Source organism: Coregonus lavaretus (assembly GCF_964263955.1).
Source record: "Coregonus lavaretus genome assembly, chromosome: 9".
In the NCBI taxonomy this organism is placed as follows: domain Eukaryota; kingdom Metazoa; phylum Chordata; class Actinopteri; order Salmoniformes; family Salmonidae; genus Coregonus; species Coregonus lavaretus.
In genome coordinates this window covers 27,008,900-27,028,531 of record NC_139996.1, presented here as the reverse complement: position 1 = coordinate 27,028,531, position 19,632 = coordinate 27,008,900, and the positions used below count along the sequence as shown (strand labels likewise).

The window sequence follows — 19,632 nt, the reverse complement described above, 5'->3', positions numbered from 1 at the left end:
GTATGGGCATGGTTTCAGGAGGACACCTGGTGGATGTTAAAACAGAGAGAGACCTCCTCCTCCTCTCCTCTCACCTGACTACACACAACAACCTGCTACTGCTCTGGACCGCTCTCAACGACAGACAGGTAACACACACACATGCATGTGATAGAAATGGCTGTGTTAGCATGAATGGTGTTTGCTTTCTAAACAGTCAGACACATTAGCTTCCTCATTACAGAGGAGTGTGTTAGTCTGTGATTTAAAGCTGATGACTGGGACATTCTCAGCCTGTGTCTGACACGAAAACACACATCATGTTTTTTGTTGTTGTTTGTCTTCACAGGATGAGGGGCTGCCCCACTGGTCTGATGGCTCCTCCTACAACCTGACTAGTGCTATGACATCATCATCACTGCCAGCCAATCAGACGGACTGTTTTGCCCTACAGAGGAACACTACTGGACCAGGCTACTTCCTGACTTCGTTCTTCTGCCACATTCCTTTACCCTTTATCTGTCACTGGGAAAGTACGCATTAATACATTCAATACCAGAGTAAATAAACACCCTAATATCCCTTTACTCCTTCCCGACACCCACTAACCCTGTCTCTCTTGCTCTCTCTCTCTCTCTCTCTCTCTCTCTCTCTCTCTCTCTCTCTCTCTCTCTCTCTCTCTCTCTCTCTCTCTCTCTCTCTCTCTCTCTCTCTCTCTCTCTCAGTCCCTCTCCTCCCTCCTTTATTCACCTTTGACCTGGTGGAGGTAACAGAGAGAGAAGCAGAGCTCCACTGGAGTGACCTTACATTCCTAAACTCCTCCCACCCTGCCCCCCAGCTCTATGTCCAATACCAAGAAAAGGAGGAAGAACATGGGGAAGAGAAGAAGAAAGTAAGGGAGGAGAGGAGGCATGCAGGTCGTGTCCCAGTGTCTCTATTCTCCAGAGGGCTGAAGGTGCCAGGCCTGTCCCCAGGCAAGGTCTACTTTCTGTCCCTCAGAGCCTCCCACCTCACTGGGGCCGCATGGAGCTTGGGGAGCATGCACATTGCTCACACACGGCCCCTTCCCCCTCGAAACATCAGCATTAGCAACGTGATGGCCAGTCAGATCACAGTAAACTGGACAGCCCCAGACTCCCAGCATGCTGTGCGGTGGAGCTTTCTGGTTCGCTGGGAGGGTGTAGCGTCAGGCCAGGAGATGAGAATGGGTGTGGCCAGCAGCTCCAGGTCGACTATGATTGCGGGACTGGAGGGGTTCAGGAAGTACAAGGTCGGAGTTGACTCCGTCACAGAACACGGTGTGGAGAGCTGTGGAGGGGAGGAACTGACCCTATACACTGGTATGAAAGTCTGTGTTTGTTTAACGCTTAGGGTGTACTTGTTTGTGTCTCTATGTGGCTCTGTGTTTTTTTTACAGAATAATGTTGAATGAGTGTGTGTGTGTATGTGTGCATTTGTGTGTGTGTGTGTGTGTGTGTTTGCAGCGGTGAGCCCCCCAGGTGGCGTGGTTGTGTCTAGCAGAGGGGAGAATCTGACAGTGTGCTGGTCCGCCCCGTCAGGTGAACGGCCTGATGGGTACTATGTCAGGCTACGCCCCGTCAGCCAGGCCCGTCCCAGGGAACTGTGGGTAAATGAGTCCAGGTGTGTGTTCCTGGCCATGTTCAGTCCAGGTCAGAACTACGAGTTAGGTGTGGCTTCAGTGAGAGGAGGGAACAAGAGCCAAGAGATCAACACCACGTACACCACAGGTAGGCCCACAGAGATGTGTGTGTTCAAGTTGAAGAAATGTTGGTTTTGCTCTATCATACTGTGTGTGTTTCTCTTTCACATTGTGTGTGTGTGCATTTCTGTCTGTGTGTAGAGCCAGGGCCCGTGCAGGCAGCTGTCCCTCTCTCGGTAGGAAGCAGTTCTGTGGTTCTGTATGTCCAGAGACCAGTACTGGGTGTGTGTGACGGAGTGAGGGTGTGTGTGTGTGAGGGAGTGTGTGAGGGTGTGTGTGTGTGTAAGGGTGTGTGTGATTGGTCGCCATTCCCCCCTGGTAAGCACACAGTAACAGTTGGCAGCCTGACTCCAGGGGAGGAGTACCATCTTAGTGTCTACAGCACCAGCCGGCACAGGACCGGACCACCATACCAAACACACACACTCAGGACACGTGAGTACACACACACACACTTATATTTCCATCTGAGTATCCTCTCCTCAGATGAGGATGTTGACGGTGATGAAGTGTGTGTGTTTGTGTGTGTAGGCCTGGCCTCTCCCAGTAGTGTGAGAGAGGGCTCAGTAACAGAGTCATCAGTAGAGATGCTGTGGGATCCAGCTCCTGGACGCGGACACAACTATGAAGTCATCTGTCTCAACTGTCACCACACACTCATGGTACGGCAGCAGCGTGTGTGTGCATGTATAAAGTGTGTGGTCGAGTATCTATATAATGTGTTTATGTGGTCGAGTGTCTATATAATATGTTCCTGTGGTCGAGTATCTATATAATATGATAATGTGGTCGAGTGTCTATTTAATGTGTTTATGTGGTCGACTGCCTATATCATGTTTTTATAGTATACAGTACCAGTCAAAAGGGTTTTTCTTTATTTTTACTATTTTCTACATTGTAGAATAATAGTGAAGACATCGAAACTATGAAATAACACATATGGAATCATGTAGTAACCAAAAAAGTGTTAAACAAATCAAAATGTATTTGAGATTTGAGATTCTTCAAATAGCCACCCTTTGCCTTGACGACAGCTTTGCACATTTTTGGCATTCTCTCAACCAGCTTCATGAGGAATGCTTTTCCAACAGTCTTGAAGGAGTTCTCACATATGCTGAGCACTTGTTGGCTGCTTTTCCTTCACTCTGCGGTCCGACTCATCCCAAACCATCTCAACTGAGTTGAGGTCGGGGGATTGTGGAGGCCAGGTCATCTGATGCAGCACTCCATCACTCTCCTTCTTGGTAAAATAGCCCTTATACAGCCTGGAGGTGTGTTGGGTAATTGTCCTCTTGAAAAACAAATGATAGTCCCACTAAGAACAAACCAGATGGGATGGCATATCGCTGCAGAATGCTGTGGTAGCCATGCTGGTTAAGTAAATCACAGACAGTGTCATCAGCAAAGCACCCTCACACCATAACACCTCCTCCTCCATACTTTACGGTGGGAAATATACATGCGAAGATCATCCGTTAACCCACACCGCGTCTCACAAAGACAGGGCGGTTGGAACCAAAAATCTCAAATTTGGACTCCAGACCAAAGGACACATTTCCACCGGTCTAATGTCCATTGCTCGTGTTTCTTGGCCCAAGCAGGTCTCCTCTTCTTATTGGTGTCCTTTAGTAGTGGTTTCTTTGCAGCAATTCGACCATGAAGGCCTGATTCACACAGTCTCCTCTGAACAGTTGATGTTGAGATGTGTCTGTGACTTGAAGTCTGTGAAGCATTTAGTTGGGCAGCAATTTCTGAGGCTGGTAACTCTAATGAACATATCCTCTGCAGCAGAGGTAACTCTGGGTCTTCCATTCCTGTGGTGGTCCTCATGAGAGCCAGTTTCATCATATCGCTTGATGTTTTTTGCGTCTGCACTTGAAGAAACGTTCAATGTTCTTGACATTTTCCGGATTGACTGACCTTCATGTCTTAAAGTAATGATGGACTGTCATTTCTCTTTGCTTATTTGAGCTGTTCTTGACATAATATGGACTTGGTATTTTACCAAATAGGGCTATCTTCTGTATACCCCCCTACCTTGTCACAACACAACTGATTGGCTCAAACGCATTAACAAGGCACACCTGTTAATTGAAATGCATTCCAAGTGACTACCTCATGAAGCTGGTTGAGAGAATGCCAAGAGTGTGCAAATCTGTCATCAAGGCAAAGGGTGGCTATTTGAAGAATCTCAAATATAAAATATATTTGGATTTGTTTAACACTTTTTTGGTTACTACATGATTCCATATGTGTTATTTCATAGTTTTCTACAATGTAAAAAATAGTGAAAATAAAGAAAAACCCTTGAATGAGTAGGTGTGTCCAAACTTTTGACTGGTACTATATGTATGTGTTAGGTCCAGAAGGTGTGTGTTCCGAGGGCAGTGTTCTCTGGGTTGCTACCAGGCAGGCTGTACCACTTCTCTCTGAGGACGGAGAAAGAGTTCTTCACAGACAGCCCCCCTGTCACACTCAGCATCACTACAGGTACACAGACACATACACACACAAACACACCTCTCTCTGGTTCTTATTAATCAGCATTTGTGTGTGTGTGTGTGTGTGTTAGCTCCCAGTCCAGTGGAGGTATCAGTCCTCAGTAAGACCACATCATCTGTGACAGTCGGCTGGACCCAGGCCAGGGAAGTTGTCAAAAGCTTCATCCTGTCAATCATAAACCAAACCTCCAATCAGCAGCTGAACCTACCAGCCCAAGAGCCATGGTGAGTCCTACCCTCCTGGCACACTGTGTCCTTGTTGGCTGGTCCAGCTTCCACTTGCTGTCTGGGTAACACTGGCTGTGTGTGTGTGTATGTGTGTGTGTGTAGGTCTTACAGGTTTGAGGACCTCTCCCCAGGAAGCTATTACACAGTAGATGTTATCAGCAGCAATGGAGAGAGGAGGAGTACACCGGCTTCTGTAGACATCAACACCAGTGAGTTATGGATACACACACATACAGATATTTGGCTGGCAGCAGCAGTGACTTATCTTGGGAGGTTCCAGTAGGAACTGAGGTATTCAGAGTTTCTCTCCTTTATGTTCCAGGTCAAGGTCAAGTAAAACATTATTCTCACACACACATACATGCAAACACACCCATATATACACACACTTGCACTCAACACTTAACACACAGCTCCACAACACATCACACACACTACTTATTACACGCACACAACAAACCCAGTACGATTCATTCCGATGGTGGGGATCAGTGAAATGAATGTTGATTGAATGATATCAGAACAGATGTTCTGATTGGTGTTTCTCTCTAGTCCCAGGAGCCCCACAGGAAGTGCTGCTGGTAAAAGAGGATGTGACCTCATCAGTGTTTGTGAGCTGGGGAGCCCCAGCAGGGGGCGTGGAGGGGTACAAGGTAGGACACCATCCTATCCCGTCCCTTACCTTCTCTCTTCTCTCTTCTCTCTTCTCTTCTCCTCTCCCCTCTCCCTCCCTCCTCTTCTCTTCTCTTCTCCTCTCCCCTCTCCCTCCCTCCCTCCTCTTCTCTTCTCCTCTCCCCTCTCCCTCCCTCCTCTTCTCTTCTCTTCTCCTCTCCCCTCTCCCTCCCTCCTCTTCTCTTCTCCTCTCCCCTCTCCCTCCCTCCTCTTTTCTACTCCTCTCCCCTCTCACTCTCTCCTCTTCTCTTCTCCTCTCCCCTCTCCCTCCCTCCTCTTCTCTTCTCCTCTCCCCTCTCCCTCCCTCCTCTTTTCTACTCCTCTCCCCTCTCCCTCCCTCCTCTTCTCTTCTCCTCTCCCCTCTCCCACCCTCCTCTTCTCTTCTCCTCTCCCCTGTCCCTCCCTCCTCTTTTCTTCTCCTCTCCCCTCTCCCTCCCTCCCTCCTCTTCTCTTCTCCTCTCCCCTCTCCCTCCCTCCTCTTCTCTTCTCCTCTCCCCTCTCCCTCCCTCCTCTTCTCTTCTCCTCTCCCCTCTCCCTCCCTCCTCTTTTCTTCTCTGCTCCTCCATTTCTTTTCCTCTTTTCTCTATGATTTGTCATTTCCCATCCCCTGACAAATTATTAGCAACAGCTGTCTCAGTTTACCCATAAATAATAAACCCTTTACATACGAACACGCACACACACACACACATAATTAGTTCTTTATAAGAGGAAGCAGGACAGGGGGGGTCAAGTAAAACTCACTTGCAGACTTCCAGGAAACACACTCACCTGGTGGTTGCCTAGTGACTGTCGTCAGCGCAGAGCGGCTCTGGTTACCGGCACTTTAAATATGTATGATCCCCCCCAGAGCCAACGCCAGGGAGAATGACCAAGCACTATAAAGGTATGCATGCACACACACACACGCACGCACGCATGCACGCACACACAGACTCACAGCTGGACATTTTTGACTCACTGCGATAGCAAATTAATCAGGGACCATAATCAGAACACAACTCGAGTGAGATAACAAAATAGCATATAAGGAGTTTTATTATGACTTTGCAGTGCATGGCTGGACGAACCTAGTCTTGGGCCCTGGGAAGGAAAATTTTAAAGGCCTGCCTCTTGGCATCGGAAATAACATTTTGCAGTTTTCAATTTAATTTCCTGTAATTCTACACATTTTGTCATAGGACAGAGAGATGTTTTTGTTGGCGCGGCTTTAAAGCTAATATCCTGCAATTCTACTAATGTTTCCATGAGGCAGAGAGAACTTTGCAGTTTTAAAGGGGCAATCAGCAGTTGCTACATCAATTTTTGTACTTATTATTTTATGATATTTACCCATTGATTCTTGAAGAATATAATTTATAAATGCCTAATTGTCAGTAGCTGAGTGTAGATGCGGTGAGGAAATCAAGCGCAGGAAACACGGGCGTTCGTCAACAGACTTTAGTTAACAAAATGCAGCACCAAACAGGCGAACAGCCAACCCAACCGGGAGGCAAAATACAAATTACGCACAACACACACAGTGCGTAAAATGAAGATAGCGCACACAGTGCGGACTCTCGGAAAACAACAAACACGAGAGTAATACAAAAAGAGCAACAGCTTGACAATAAACAATACCACATAACACCTGCCCCCACACACGAAAACTAAATAGGCAACCAAATCAAACACTAACAAGGGACAGGTGTACAAACAGACAAAACCAAACAAACATGAAACATCGAACGGTGGCAGCTAGTACTCCGGGGACGACGACCGCCGAAGCCTGCCCGAACAAGGAGGAGGAGCAGCCTCGGCCGAAACCGTGACAGTACCCCCCCCCTTGACGCGCGGCTCCAGCCGTGCGCCGATCCCGGCCTCGGGGACGACCAGGACGACGCGGAGCAGGGCGCGTAGGATGACCCCGATGGAACTCGGTCAGCAGGGACAGGTCTAATATGTCCCTCCTCGGCACCCAGCACCGCTCCTCCGGGCCGTACCCCTCCCACTCCACGAGATATTGGAGACCCCCCATCCGGCGTCTCGAATCAAGGATGGACCTCACAGTGTACGCCGGAGCCCCCTCGATGTCCAACGGGGGCGGAGGAGTCTCTTCTATCTCATAGTCCTGGAGTGGACCAGCTACCACCGGCCTGAGGAGAGACACATGGAACGAGGGGTTAATATTCCTGTAATCAATAGGCAGTTCTAACCTGTAACACACCTCGTTCAACCTCCTCAGGACTTTGAATGGCCCCACAAACCGCCGACCCAACTTCCAGCAGGGCAGGCGGAGGGGCAGGTTTATGGTCGAGAGCCAGACTCGATCTCCAGGTGCGTACACAGGCCCCTCACTGCGGTGGAGATCGGCGCTCGTCTTATGCCGACGGATGGCCCGCTGCAGATGAACGTGGGCAGCGTTCCATGTCTCCTCCGAGCGCCGCACCCACTCATCCACCGCAGGGGCCTCGATCTGGCTCTCGTGCCAAGGTGCCAGAACCGGCTGGTACCCTAACACACACTGGAAAGGGGTTAGTTGGGTGGAGGAGTGGCGGAGAGAGTTCTGTGCCATCTCGGCCCACGGAACGTGTCTCGCCCACTCCTCCGGCCGGCCCTGGCAATAAGACCTCAGAAACCTACCCACATCCTGGTTGACACGTTCAACCTGCCCATTACTCTCCGGGTGGTAACCCGAGGTAAGGCTCACCGAAACCCCCAACCGTTCCATAAACGCTCTCCACACTCTGGAGGTGAACTGGGGGCCTCGATCAGACACTATATCCTCGGGTACCCCGTAATGCCGGAAGACATGGGTAAACAGAGCCTCAGCGGTCTGTAGGGCAGTAGGGAGACCCGGCATGGGAAGGAGACGACAGGCCTTCGAGAACCGATCCACAACAACCAGGATGGTAGTATTCCCCTGTGAGGGGGGAAGGTCTGTAACAAAATCCACCGAGAGGTGGGACCAGGGTCGTTGTGGAACGGGCAGGGGTTGTAGCTTACCCCTGGGCAAATGTCTGGGCGCCTTACACTGGGCACACACCGAACAGGAGGAGACATAAATCCTCACATCCCTGGCTAACGTTGGCCACCAGTACTTAGTGCTAAGGCAGTGAACTGTCCGGCCGATACCTGGATGTCCAGAGGAGGGGGACGTATGAGCCCAATAAATGAGGCGATCGCGTACCTCGAGCGGAACGTACGTCCGACCCACTGGACACTGTGGAGGACTTGGGTCGGTGCGTAACGCCCGCTCGATCTCTGCATCGACCTCCCATACCACCGGTGCAACCAGACAAGACTTTGGTAGTATGGGAGTGGGCTCAACGGACCTCTCCTCCGTGTCATACCGCCGAGACAGGGCATCTGCCTTCCCGTTCTGGGACCCAGGGATGTAAGTGATTTTAAACACAAACCGGGCTAGAAACATAGTCCAGCGGGCCTGGCGAGGATTCAGTCTCCTAGCTGCCCGGATGTATTCCAGGTTACGGTGGTCAGTCAAAATGAGGAAAGGGTGTTGAGCCCCCTCAAGCCAATGCCTCCACACCTTTAGGGCCTGTACCACGGCTAACAGCTCCCTGTCCCCTACGTCATAATTCCGCTCCGCCGGACTGAGCTTCTTAGAATAAAAAGAAAAGGGGCGGAGTTTAGGTGGTGTGCCAGACCGTTGTGAGAGAACGGCCCCAATACCGGCCTCGGACGCGTCTACCTCTACCTGGAATGGTAAAGCGGGATCCGGATGCGCCAACACCGGCGCCGAGGTAAACAGGTCCTTCAGTCTCCCAAAAGCCCTGTCCGCCTCAGCTGACCACCGCAAGCAGAGACCTTATGGGAGCTGCCACCTGTCCAAAACCCCGGATAAACCTCCGCAAAACCCAAGAACTGTTGCACCTCTTTCACAGTGGTTGGGGTTTGCCAATTACGCACCGCTGACACCCGGTCAACCTCCATCTTCACCCCTGACGCAGACAACTGATAACCCAAAAAGGAGACCGACTTCTGAAAGAACAGACATTTCTCTGCCTTGACATATAGGTCATGCTCCAACAGCCTCCTCAACACTCGGCGCACCAGGGCTACATGCTCTGCTCGGGTAGAACTGTACACCAGAATATCGTCTATGTACACGACTACTCCCTGCCCCTGCATGTCCCGGAAAATCTCATCGACGAAGGATTGGAAGACTGAGGGAGCATTCATTAACCCATATGGCATGACGAGATACTCGTAATGACCGGAGGTCGTGCTAAACGCTGTCTTCCATTCATCGCCCTCTCTAATGCGCACCAAGTTATATGCGCTCCTGAGATCCAATTTTGTGAAGAACTGAGCACCGTGTAATGATTCCGTCATAGTCGCAATCAGGGGAAGTGGATAGCTGTACTTCACCGTAATCTGATTGAGACCGCGGTAATCAATACACGGGCGCAGACCTCCATCCTTTTTCTTCACAAAAAAGAAGCTAGAGGAAGCGGGTGAAGTGGAGGCCCGTATGTATCCCTGTCTCAGAGACTCGGCGATGTAAGTTTCCATCGCCTTCCTCTCCTCTTGAGACAAGGGATACACATGGCTCCGCGGGAGGGCTGCTCCTAACTGGAGATCTATCGCACAATCCCCCTGTCTATGAGGCGGCAGCTGCGCCGCCCTAGTCTTACTAAACACCAGTGTCAAATCCTCATACTCGGGGGGAATATGCAGTGCAGGCATTAGATTCGGACTTTCCACCGAGGTCGCCCCTATGGAAACACCCAGACACAGCCCCTCACACTGAGCAGACCACCCTTTAAGAGCTTTCTCTCGCCACGAAATAGTAGGGTCATGGGTAATCAACCAGGGAAGCCCCAGCACCACCGGATACGCAGGAGATTCAATCAGATAGAGCTGAATCGTCTCCTCATGACCCCCCTGCGCCTCCATCTTAAGGGGCGCTGTGACCTCCCTAATCAACCCAGATCCTAACGGACGGCTATCTAAGGCATGTACAGGGAAAGGCTTATCAACGGGAAGGAGAGGAATCCCTAATTCTACACAGAACTGGCGATCTACAAAGTTCCCAGCTGCGCCTGAATCGACTAGCGCCTTATGCTGGGAACGAGGTGCTACCTGTGGAAAACAAACAGGCAAGGTTATGTGAACGACAGAAAGCTCTGGGTAAGTAGGGCGCCTACTCACCTGGGAGGACTCCCCAATGCGTGGCCTGCCTTCACCTCCACTGGGGGACCTTCCCCAACACCTAGCCGCGGTGTGCCCTCCACGGCCACAGTTGGTGCAGGGGACGGCCCCCCTCGGGTTCCTACTCCTCCTTTCTCTAGCGCCAGCACCTCCGAGCTCCATAGGGCTCGGCTCGGAGGTGCTGGAGGGTGAAATGGGCGACCCCCATCCGGGACGTCCACGGGTGGCGAGCAGGGTGTCCAACCGAATGGCCATGTCGACTAGTTGGTCAAAAGTCAACATGGTATCCCTGCACGCCAACTCTCTTTGGACGTCCTCCCGGAGGCTACAACGGAAGTGGTCTATGAGGGCCCGCTCATTCCACCCTGCATCTGCCGCTAGAGTCCGGAACTCCAGGGCAAAATCCTGTGCGCTCCTCATCCCCTGTCGGAGGAAGAACAGACGCTCCCCCGCCGCCTTCCCTTCTGGTGGATGGTCGAACACGGCCCGGAAGCGGCGGGAGAACTCCGCATAGGTGATGGTAGCGGCGTCCATTCTCCTCCATTTGGCGTTGGCCCACTCCAACGCCTTGCCGGTGAGACAGGAGATGAGGGCGGAGACGCTCTCGTGTCCCGAGGGCACCGGGTGTACGGTGGCGAGGTAGAGCTCCACCTGTAGCAGGAACCCTTGACACCCGGCAGCGGAGCCGTCGTACGCCCTCGGGAGCGAGAGCCGAATCCCACTGGGTTCCGGAATGTGGACAGGAGGACTGACCGATGGGGATGGTCCGGTAGGTGGGGGCGTGGGTACCCCGCTGCTTTCCCATCGGTGGAGAGTGTTCATCACCCGATCCAAGGCGTGACCGATCTGGTTAATCCGGTCCTCCTGTCCACGAAGACGGTCCTCCATGACCTCTGTCGGCGCGGGTGCTCCTGCTGACTCAATGATGGGATGTGGTATTCTGTCAGTAGCTGAGTGTAGATGCGGTGAGGAAATCAAGCGCAGGAAACACGGGCAGCTAGTACTCCGGGGACGACGACCGCCGAAGCCTGCCCGAACAAGGAGGAGGAGCAGCCTCGGCCAAAACCGTGACACTAATGAACTGTGCCCAAATATAAACTTGTGTTACTCCAATGTTTGTAAACAAAGTAAATGTAAACAAACACTGTATAGCCTAAAAACATGGTTAAAACTATAATTTTGATATCATGGATGGTCAGTCCTTGCATCCATATCTCTGTCTACGAATTTGAGAGTGATTACATTTCTCCAGCCCCATCCCTCAGCTTTTTACAGAAACAGTGGCGGGTAAATCGCTTTGTTATTGTTTCAACTGCTGATTTGCCATTTAAAGCTTAAATTACAGTGCATTTATGTATTAAGTTGAAATATTGATACTTGGTAGAGTACTGTGGATACCAATATCCTTGTGAGCCTCCCAAGCCCATGTTGCCCAGGGTTAAGAACATACATTGTAGATGAATAATATGACATTGTATTGTATTACACACTCCAAACCTATTCCACGGATCCCTTGGACAACGTTTGTTTAATCTGTTGTTATTAGTAATGTAAAAATAAATAAATACAGTACCAGTCAAAAGTTTGGACACACCTACACATTCCAGGGTTTTTCTTAATTTGTACTATTTTCTGCACTGTAGAATAATAATGAAGACATCAACCAGAAAAGTGTTAAACAAATCAAAATTTTAGATTTTAGATTCTTCAAAGTAGCCACCCTTTGCCTTGATGACAGCTGTGCACACTCTTGGCATTCTCTCAACCAGCTTCATGAGGTTGTCTCCTGGAATGCATTTCAATTAAAAGGTGTGCCTTGTTAAAAGTTAATATGTGCAATTTCTTTCCTTCTTAATGTGTTTGTGCCAATCAGTTGTGTTGTGACAAGGTGTGTGGGGGGGGGGGGGTAAAAGACCAAGTCCATATTATGGCAAGAACAGCTCAAATAAGCAAAGAAAACCAACAGTCCATTATTCCTTTAAGACATGAAGGTCAGTCAATCCGGAAAATTTCAAGAACTGTGAACGTTTCTTCAAGTGCAGTCGCAAAAACCATCAAGCGCTACAATGAAACTGGCTCTCATGAGGACCGCCACAGGAAAGGAAGACCCAGAGTTAACTCTGCTGCAGAGGATAAGTTCATTAGAGTTACCAGCCTCAGAAATTGCAGCCCAAATAAATGCTTCACAGAGTTCAAGTAACAGACACATCTCAACATCAACTGTTCAGAGGAGACTGCGTGAATCAGGCCTTCATGGTCGATTGCTGCAAAGAAACCACTTCTAAAGGACACCAATAAGAAGAAGAGATTTGCTTTGGCCAAGAAACACGATCAATGGACATTAGACCGGTGAAAATCTGTCCTTTGGTCTGATGAGTCCAAATTTGAGATTTTTGGTTCCAACCGCCATGTCTTTGTGAGACGCGGAGTTGGTGGACGGTTGATCTCCGAATGAGTGGTTGCCACCGTGAAGCATTGAGGAGGAGGTGTGATGGTGTGGGGGTGCTTTGCTGGTGACACTGTCTGTGATTGATTTAGAATTCAAGGCACACTTAACCAGCATGGCTGGATACGCCATCCCATCTGGTTTGTTCTTAGTGGGACTATCATTTGTTTTTCAACAGGACAATGATCCAACACACCTCCAGGCTGTGTAAGGGCTATTTGACCTAGAAGGTAAGTGATGGAGTGCTGCATCAGATGACCTGGCCTCCACAATCACCCGATCTCAACCCAATTGAGATGGTTTGGGATGAGTTGGACTGCAGAGTGAAGGAAAAGCAGCCAACAAGTGCTCAGCATATATGGGAACTCCTTCAAGACTGTTGGAAAAGCATTCCAGGTGAAGCTGGTTGAGAGAATGCCAAGAGTCTGCAAAGCTGTCATCAAGGCAAAGGGTGGCTACTTTGAAGAATTAAAAATATAAAATATGTTTTGATTTGTTTAACACTTTTTTGGTTAATACATGATTCCATATGTGTTATGTAATAGTTTTGATGTCTTCACTATTATTCTGCAATGTAGAAAATAGTAAAAATAAAGAAAAACCTTTGAATGAGTAGTTGTGTCCAAATTTTTGACTTGTACTGTATATATAATATATACATTGCATTCGGAAAGTTTTCAGACCTCTTCCCTTTTTCCACATTTTGTTACGTTACAGCCTTATTCTAAAATGTATTAAATGCATTTTTTCCCTCATCAATCTATGCAAATTCAATTGATTAGACATGATTTGGAAAGGCACACGCCTGTCTATATAATATCCCACAGTTGACAGTGCATGTCAGAGCAAAAACCAAGCCATGAGGTTGAAGGAATTGTCTGTAGAGACAGGATTGTGTCGAGGCACAAATCTGGGGAAGTGTACCAAAAAATGTCTGCAGCATTGAAGGTCCCCAAGAACACAGTGGCCTCCATCATTCTTAAATGGAAGAAGTTTTGAACCACCAAGACTCTTCCTAGAGCTGGCCGCCCGGCCAAACTGAGCAATCGGGGGAGAAGGGCCTTGGTCAGGGACGTAACCAAGAACCCGATGGTCACTCTGACAGAGCTCCAGAGTTCCTCTGTGGAGATGGGAGAACCTTCCAGAAGGACAACCATCTCTGCAGCACTCCACCAATCAGGCCTTTATGGTAGAGTGGCCAGAAGCCACTCCTCAGTAAAAGGCACATGACAGCCCATTTGGAGTATGCCAAAAGACACCTAAAGGACTCTCAGACCATGAGAAACAAGATTCTCTAGTCTGATGAAACCAAGATTGATCTCTTTGGCCTGAATGCCAAGCGTCACTTCTTGAGGAAACCTGGCACCATCCCTACGGTGAAGCGTGGTGGTGGCAGCATCATGCTGTGGGGATGTCTTTCAGCGGCAGGGACTGGGAGACTAGTCAGGCTTGAGGGATAGATGATCGGAGCAAAGTACAGAGAGATCCTTGATGAAAACCTGCTCCAGGACCTCAGACTGGGGCGAAGGTTCACCTTCCAACAGGACAACGACCCTAAGCACACAGCCAAGACATCGCAGGAGTGGCTTCGGGACAAGTCTTTGAATGTCCTTGAGTGGCCCAGTAGGAGCTGTTCCAACATCTAGTGAAAAGCTTTCCAAGAAGAGTGGAGGCTGCTATAGCAGCAAATGGGGGACCAACTCCATATTAATGCCCATGATTTTGGAATGAGATGTTTGATGAGCAGCTGTCCATATACTTTTGGCCATGTAGCGTATATATATTTTTTACATAACTTAAATATTTAAGCAATAAGGCCAGTAGGTGTGGTATATGGCTAATATATACTACATTACCAAAAATATGTGGACACCTGCTCGTCGAACATCTCATTCCAAAATCATGGGCATTAATATGGAGTTGGTCCCTGCTTTGCTGCTATAACAGCCTCCACTCTTCTGGGAAGGCTTTCCACTAGATGTTGGAACATTGCTGTGGGGACTTGCTTCCATTCAGCCACAAGAGCATTGGTGAGGTCGGGCACCGATGTTGGGCGATTAGGCCTGGCTCGCAGTCGGCGTTCCAATGAATCCCAAAGGTTTTCGATGGGGTTGCGGTCAGGGCTCTGTGCAGGCCAGTCAAATTCTTCCACACCGATCTCAACAAACCATTTCTGTATGGACCTCACTTTGTGCATGGGGGCATTGTCATGCTGAAACAGGAAAGGGCCTTCCCCAAACTGTTGCCACAAAGTTGGAAGCACAGAATCTTCTAGAACGTAATTGTATGCTGTGGCGTTAAGATACACCTTTTGTATATATAGTGTACCATGGCTAAGGGCTGTTCTTATGCCCGACGCAACGCGGAGTGCCTGGACACAGCCCTTAGTCATGGTATATTGGCCGTATATCACAAACCCCAAAGGTGCCTTATTGCTATTATAAACTGGTTACCAACGTAATTAGACAGGTAAAAATAAATGTTTTGTCATACCCGTGGTATATAGTCTGATATACCACGGCTGTCAGCCAATCAGCATTCAGGACTAGAACCACCCAGTTTATAAATATAAATATAAATATATATATATATATATATACAGTGGGGAGAACAAGTATTTGATACACTGCCGATTTTGCAGGTTTTCCTACTTACAAAGCATGTAGAGGTCTGTAATTTTGATCATAGGTACACTTCAACTGTGAGAGACGGAATCTAGAACAAAAATCCAGAAATCACATTGTATGATTTCTAAGTAATTAATTTGCATTTTATTGCATGACATAAGTATTTGATACATCAGAAAAGCAGAACTTAATATTTGGTACAGAAACCTTTGTTTGCAATTACAGAGATCATACGTTTCCTGTAGGTCTTGACCAGGTTTGCACACACTGCAGCAGGGATTTTGGCCCACTCCTCCATACAGACCTTCTCCAGATCCTTCAGGTTTCGGGGCTGTCGCTGGGCAATAAGGACTTTCAGCTCCCTCCAAAGATTTTCTATTGGATTCAGGTCTGGAGACTGGCTAGGCCACTCCAGGACCTTGAGATGCTTCTTACGGAGCCACTCCTTAGCTGCCCTGGCTGTGTGTTTCGGGTCGTTGTCATGCTGGAAGACCCAGCCACGACCCATCTTCAATGCTCTTACTGAGGGAAGGAGGTTGTTGGCCAAGATCTCACGATACATGGCCCCATCCATCCTCCCCTCAATACGGTGCAGTCGTCCTGTCCCCTTTGCAGAAAAGCATCCCCAAAGAATGATGTTTCCACCTCCATGCTTCACGGTTGGGATGGTGTTCTTGAGGTTGTACTCATCCTTCTTCTTCCTCCAAACACGGCGAGTGGAGTTTAGACCAAAAAGCTCTATTTTTGTCTCATCAGACCACATGACCTTCTCCCATTCCTCCTCTGGATCATCCAGATGGTCATTGGCAAACTTCAGACGGTCCTGGACATGCGCTGGCTTGAGCAGGGGGACCTTGCGTGCGCTGTAGGATTTTAATCCATGACGGCGTAGTGTGTTACTAATGGTTTTCTTTGAGACTGTGGTCCCAGCTCTCTTCAGGTCATTGACCAGGTCCTGCCGTGTAGTTCTGGGCTGATCCCTCACCTTCCTCATGATCATTGATGCCCCACGAGGTGAGATCTTGCATGGAGCCCCAGACCGAGGGTGATTGACCGTCATCTTGAACTTCTTCCATTTTCTAATAATTGCGCCAACAGTTGTTGCCTTCTCACCAAGCTGCTTGCCTATTGTCCTGTAGCCCATCCCAGCCTTGTGCAGGTCTACAATTTTATCCCTGATGTCCTTACACAGCTCTCTGGTCTTGGCTATTGTGGAGAGGTTGGAGTCTGTTTGATTGAGTGTGTGGACAGGTGTCTTTTATACAGGTAACAAGTTCAAACAGGTGCAGTTAATACAGGTGGAGAACAGGAGGGTTCTTAAAGAAAAACTAACAAGTCTGTGAGAGCCGGAATTCTTACTGGTTGGTAGGTGATCAAATACTTACTGTATGTCATGCAATAAAATGCAAATGAATTACTTAAAAATCATACAATGTGATTTTCTGGATTTTTGTTTTAGATTCCGTCTCTCACAGTTGAAGTGTACCTATGATAAAAATTACAGACCTCTACATGCTTTGTAAGTAGGAAAACCTGCAAAATCGGCAGTGTATCAAATACTTCTTCTCCCCACTGTATATATATATATATATATATATATATATCAGACCTCACTTTGAGAACCCCTGAATGTATACTACAGAGAATAGATTCCGTTGATTTGTGGTTTGTCACTGCCCAAACACAACTTTCCAACAAACAGCAACATTTGATTTTGTCGCCTAATGTTTTGTCCGATTGTGTGTGTTTGTGTCTGTGTGTTCTCCTTAGCTGCTGTTGTGTCCGTCAGGGGACAAGTCGTCATGTCGTGAGATGGTGGTTCACAGCAACAGTCTCCAGGTCGGAGGTTTGACCCCAGGATCAGATTATGACATCACCATCCTGAGCCTGCTGGTATCGGACTTCAGCCAGCCTGTCACTACACAGTTCTCCACACGTAAGACACACACACACACACACACACACACACACACACACACACACACACGCAAATCAACCTCTTTGTGGCAACTCTTAATGTGGCTAGCCATATCAGGGCCATATCAAAGCTCCTAGTAGTAACCTTTAACCCTCAGAGACTGAGACAGAGCTGAATATGAGATGAGATAGATGAGATGTTATACTAACGTGTGTGTGTGTGTGTGTGTGTGTCTGATGCAGGTCCGGCCGGTGTGTGTTCCCTCTCTCTGCTCTATGTTAACTCTTCCTGTGCCGTGGTGAGGTGGGACGCTGCCATTGGCCAGTTTGACTTCCACAGGGTAACTGTGAGAAATGGCTCTCAAACACATACGCTAGAGGTATCCAGGGAGATGCAGGTTGCTACAGTAACTGGGTTGAGGGATGGCTGTAGCTACAATATGAGCGTGGAGCGCATCAGACGAGGAGAGGCAGGGACAGCTGCCTCCCTGACTGTAACCACAGGTACCTGAGTGTAACACAACTACATTACTCTGACCACGCTATGATCACAGCTCAACCACAACTTCCCTGATTTTAAGCATGGGTCACTCAATAAGTTATACATAAAATATTTATCTCTTTCTCTGTGTCCCTCCATCTCTCGCCCCTCTCTTTTTATCTTTCTCTCTCTCTCTCTCTCTCTCTCTCTCTCTCTCTCTCTCTCTCTCTCTCTCTCTCTCTCTCTCTCTCTCTCTCTCTCTCTCTCTCTCTCTCTCTCTCTCTCTCTCTCTCTCTCTCTCTCTCTCTCTCTCTCTCTCTCTCTCTCTCTCTCCCTCTCTCCCTCTCTCCCTCAGTGCTGGGCCATGTGCGGGGTGTGTATGTGGTTAGTGTGTCTGCTCAGAACTTCTCTCTGCGTTGGGAGCAGTCAGAGGGCTGTGTGGACCAGTACCTCGTCAGCCTGCTGCCCAACCAAGGAACTGTCTCTGTCTACCACACACACGATGGACGCGTACAGGTACACACACACGGAAGCTATTACATAGTAGACGTCAGCAGCAGCAGTGGAGACAGGAGTTAATCTGCTTCTGTAAATGTCAACATAAGTGAGTTATGGAGACACACACACACACCTATACTAACACATACCTCCCCTCACCCAGATCCCACCCCTTCCCGACCTTGCCCAGCAGCCAGGTGTCAGATACCCCCAGCGTAACCTAACACAAAAACACACACATACACACACAGGTTGAGTAATAGAGCTCATTATTTATTAGGTAGACCTACTGAGCTCAACCCTGAATCATTCATTTGGTGAAGCTGCTCTCCCCAGAGAGAGAGAGCGAGAGAGAGTTTGCCTGCATGGAGTTATGGTGCACACACTGCCCTGCCTCTCTCTGACCTAACCGGCTAACTGCTGACCACTGGACGATGGCTAACGGTGGACTGGGTTACTGCCAGAGCTGGACTACATCTACTATTGCTGTAGCTAACCTGTTGCTACCCTAAGACTGGACTATTACTACTACTGTAATCTTTCTGCTCTAATTGTTTCTACATTGTGGTGACATGTACTGCCCTCAAACTCTTCAACTCTAACCTGCTAACCGTAGCTAACTATCGCTAACTGTGGACTGGGTTACTACGTTAGGCCTGGATGACTGCTCTAAGATCTAAACTGCTGTAAGTAACACTGTGACCTGCTGTAGCTAAATTGCTGACAACACTGGATTGAACAATGGCGCTAAGCCCTCTAACCTTGAGCTAATGTGTAGCACTGGACGCTAACATTGCCTCTTTCTCGCTAACCTGCTGCCTCTGACCAGCAAACAGCTAACTGGGCTAACAGGTAACTGGGCTAACTGGGGTAACTAGGCTAACAGGGCTAACTGGGCTAGCTGCAGCATGGCCATCACTCTCCTCCTGATCATCACCTTCTACCTGGGATACACACACTCACAGGTTAGACTGCTCCACACACACACACACACACACACACACAGTCATCTGCAACCACATACTGTAGTTGTGTTGTGGTTGTGTTCATGTTCTGACCGTGCAGTCTCTTCTCAGGCTGACGTTTCCAGTCTGAGTCCTCGAACAGTGTTTACGGTCATGGTGACTGCCGCCTCCTCCTCCAACCTCAGCCCTCCGGTCAGCCGCATAATCAACACCAACGAGACCGGTGAGATGTGTTACAGCCGAACTGATAGTGGTCTGCTCTGAGGAAACTTTGGGTCTGTTCTGCTGCTGCCCTCTGCTGATAATGGCTGATAATATGTATTATCTCCCACACTGTGCGTGCGTGTGTGTGTGTGTGTGTGTGTGTGTGTGTGTGTGTGTGTGTGTGTGTGTGTGTGTGTGTGTGTGTGCGCGCGTGCGGTGTGTAGGTGTGTGTGTGTTTGT

General features: G+C 48.8%; 1 protein-coding gene across 1 annotated transcript in view; it reads left to right on the top strand.

Annotated features, from left to right (window-relative positions):
- Window positions 1–1,242: 1,242 nt before the first annotated feature.
- Window positions 1,243–19,632, top strand: part of LOC311134692 (phosphatidylinositol phosphatase PTPRQ-like) — a 46,327-nt gene continuing 27,937 nt past the window's right edge. Inside the window, exons 1-12 of the mRNA XM_084168449.1 lie at window positions 1,243–1,319; window positions 1,464–1,727; window positions 1,841–2,134; window positions 2,231–2,361; window positions 4,060–4,189; window positions 4,272–4,425; window positions 4,531–4,637; window positions 4,981–5,081; window positions 17,098–17,263; window positions 17,488–17,748; window positions 18,081–18,241; window positions 19,300–19,411. Coding sequence (XP_084024575.1) covers window positions 1,637–1,727; window positions 1,841–2,134; window positions 2,231–2,361; window positions 4,060–4,189; window positions 4,272–4,425; window positions 4,531–4,637; window positions 4,981–5,081; window positions 17,098–17,263; window positions 17,488–17,748; window positions 18,081–18,241; window positions 19,300–19,411 — 1,708 coding nt within the window. The 5' untranslated portion in view covers window positions 1,243–1,319; window positions 1,464–1,636. The remainder of the gene's footprint in view (window positions 1,320–1,463; window positions 1,728–1,840; window positions 2,135–2,230; window positions 2,362–4,059; window positions 4,190–4,271; window positions 4,426–4,530; window positions 4,638–4,980; window positions 5,082–17,097; window positions 17,264–17,487; window positions 17,749–18,080; window positions 18,242–19,299; window positions 19,412–19,632) is intronic.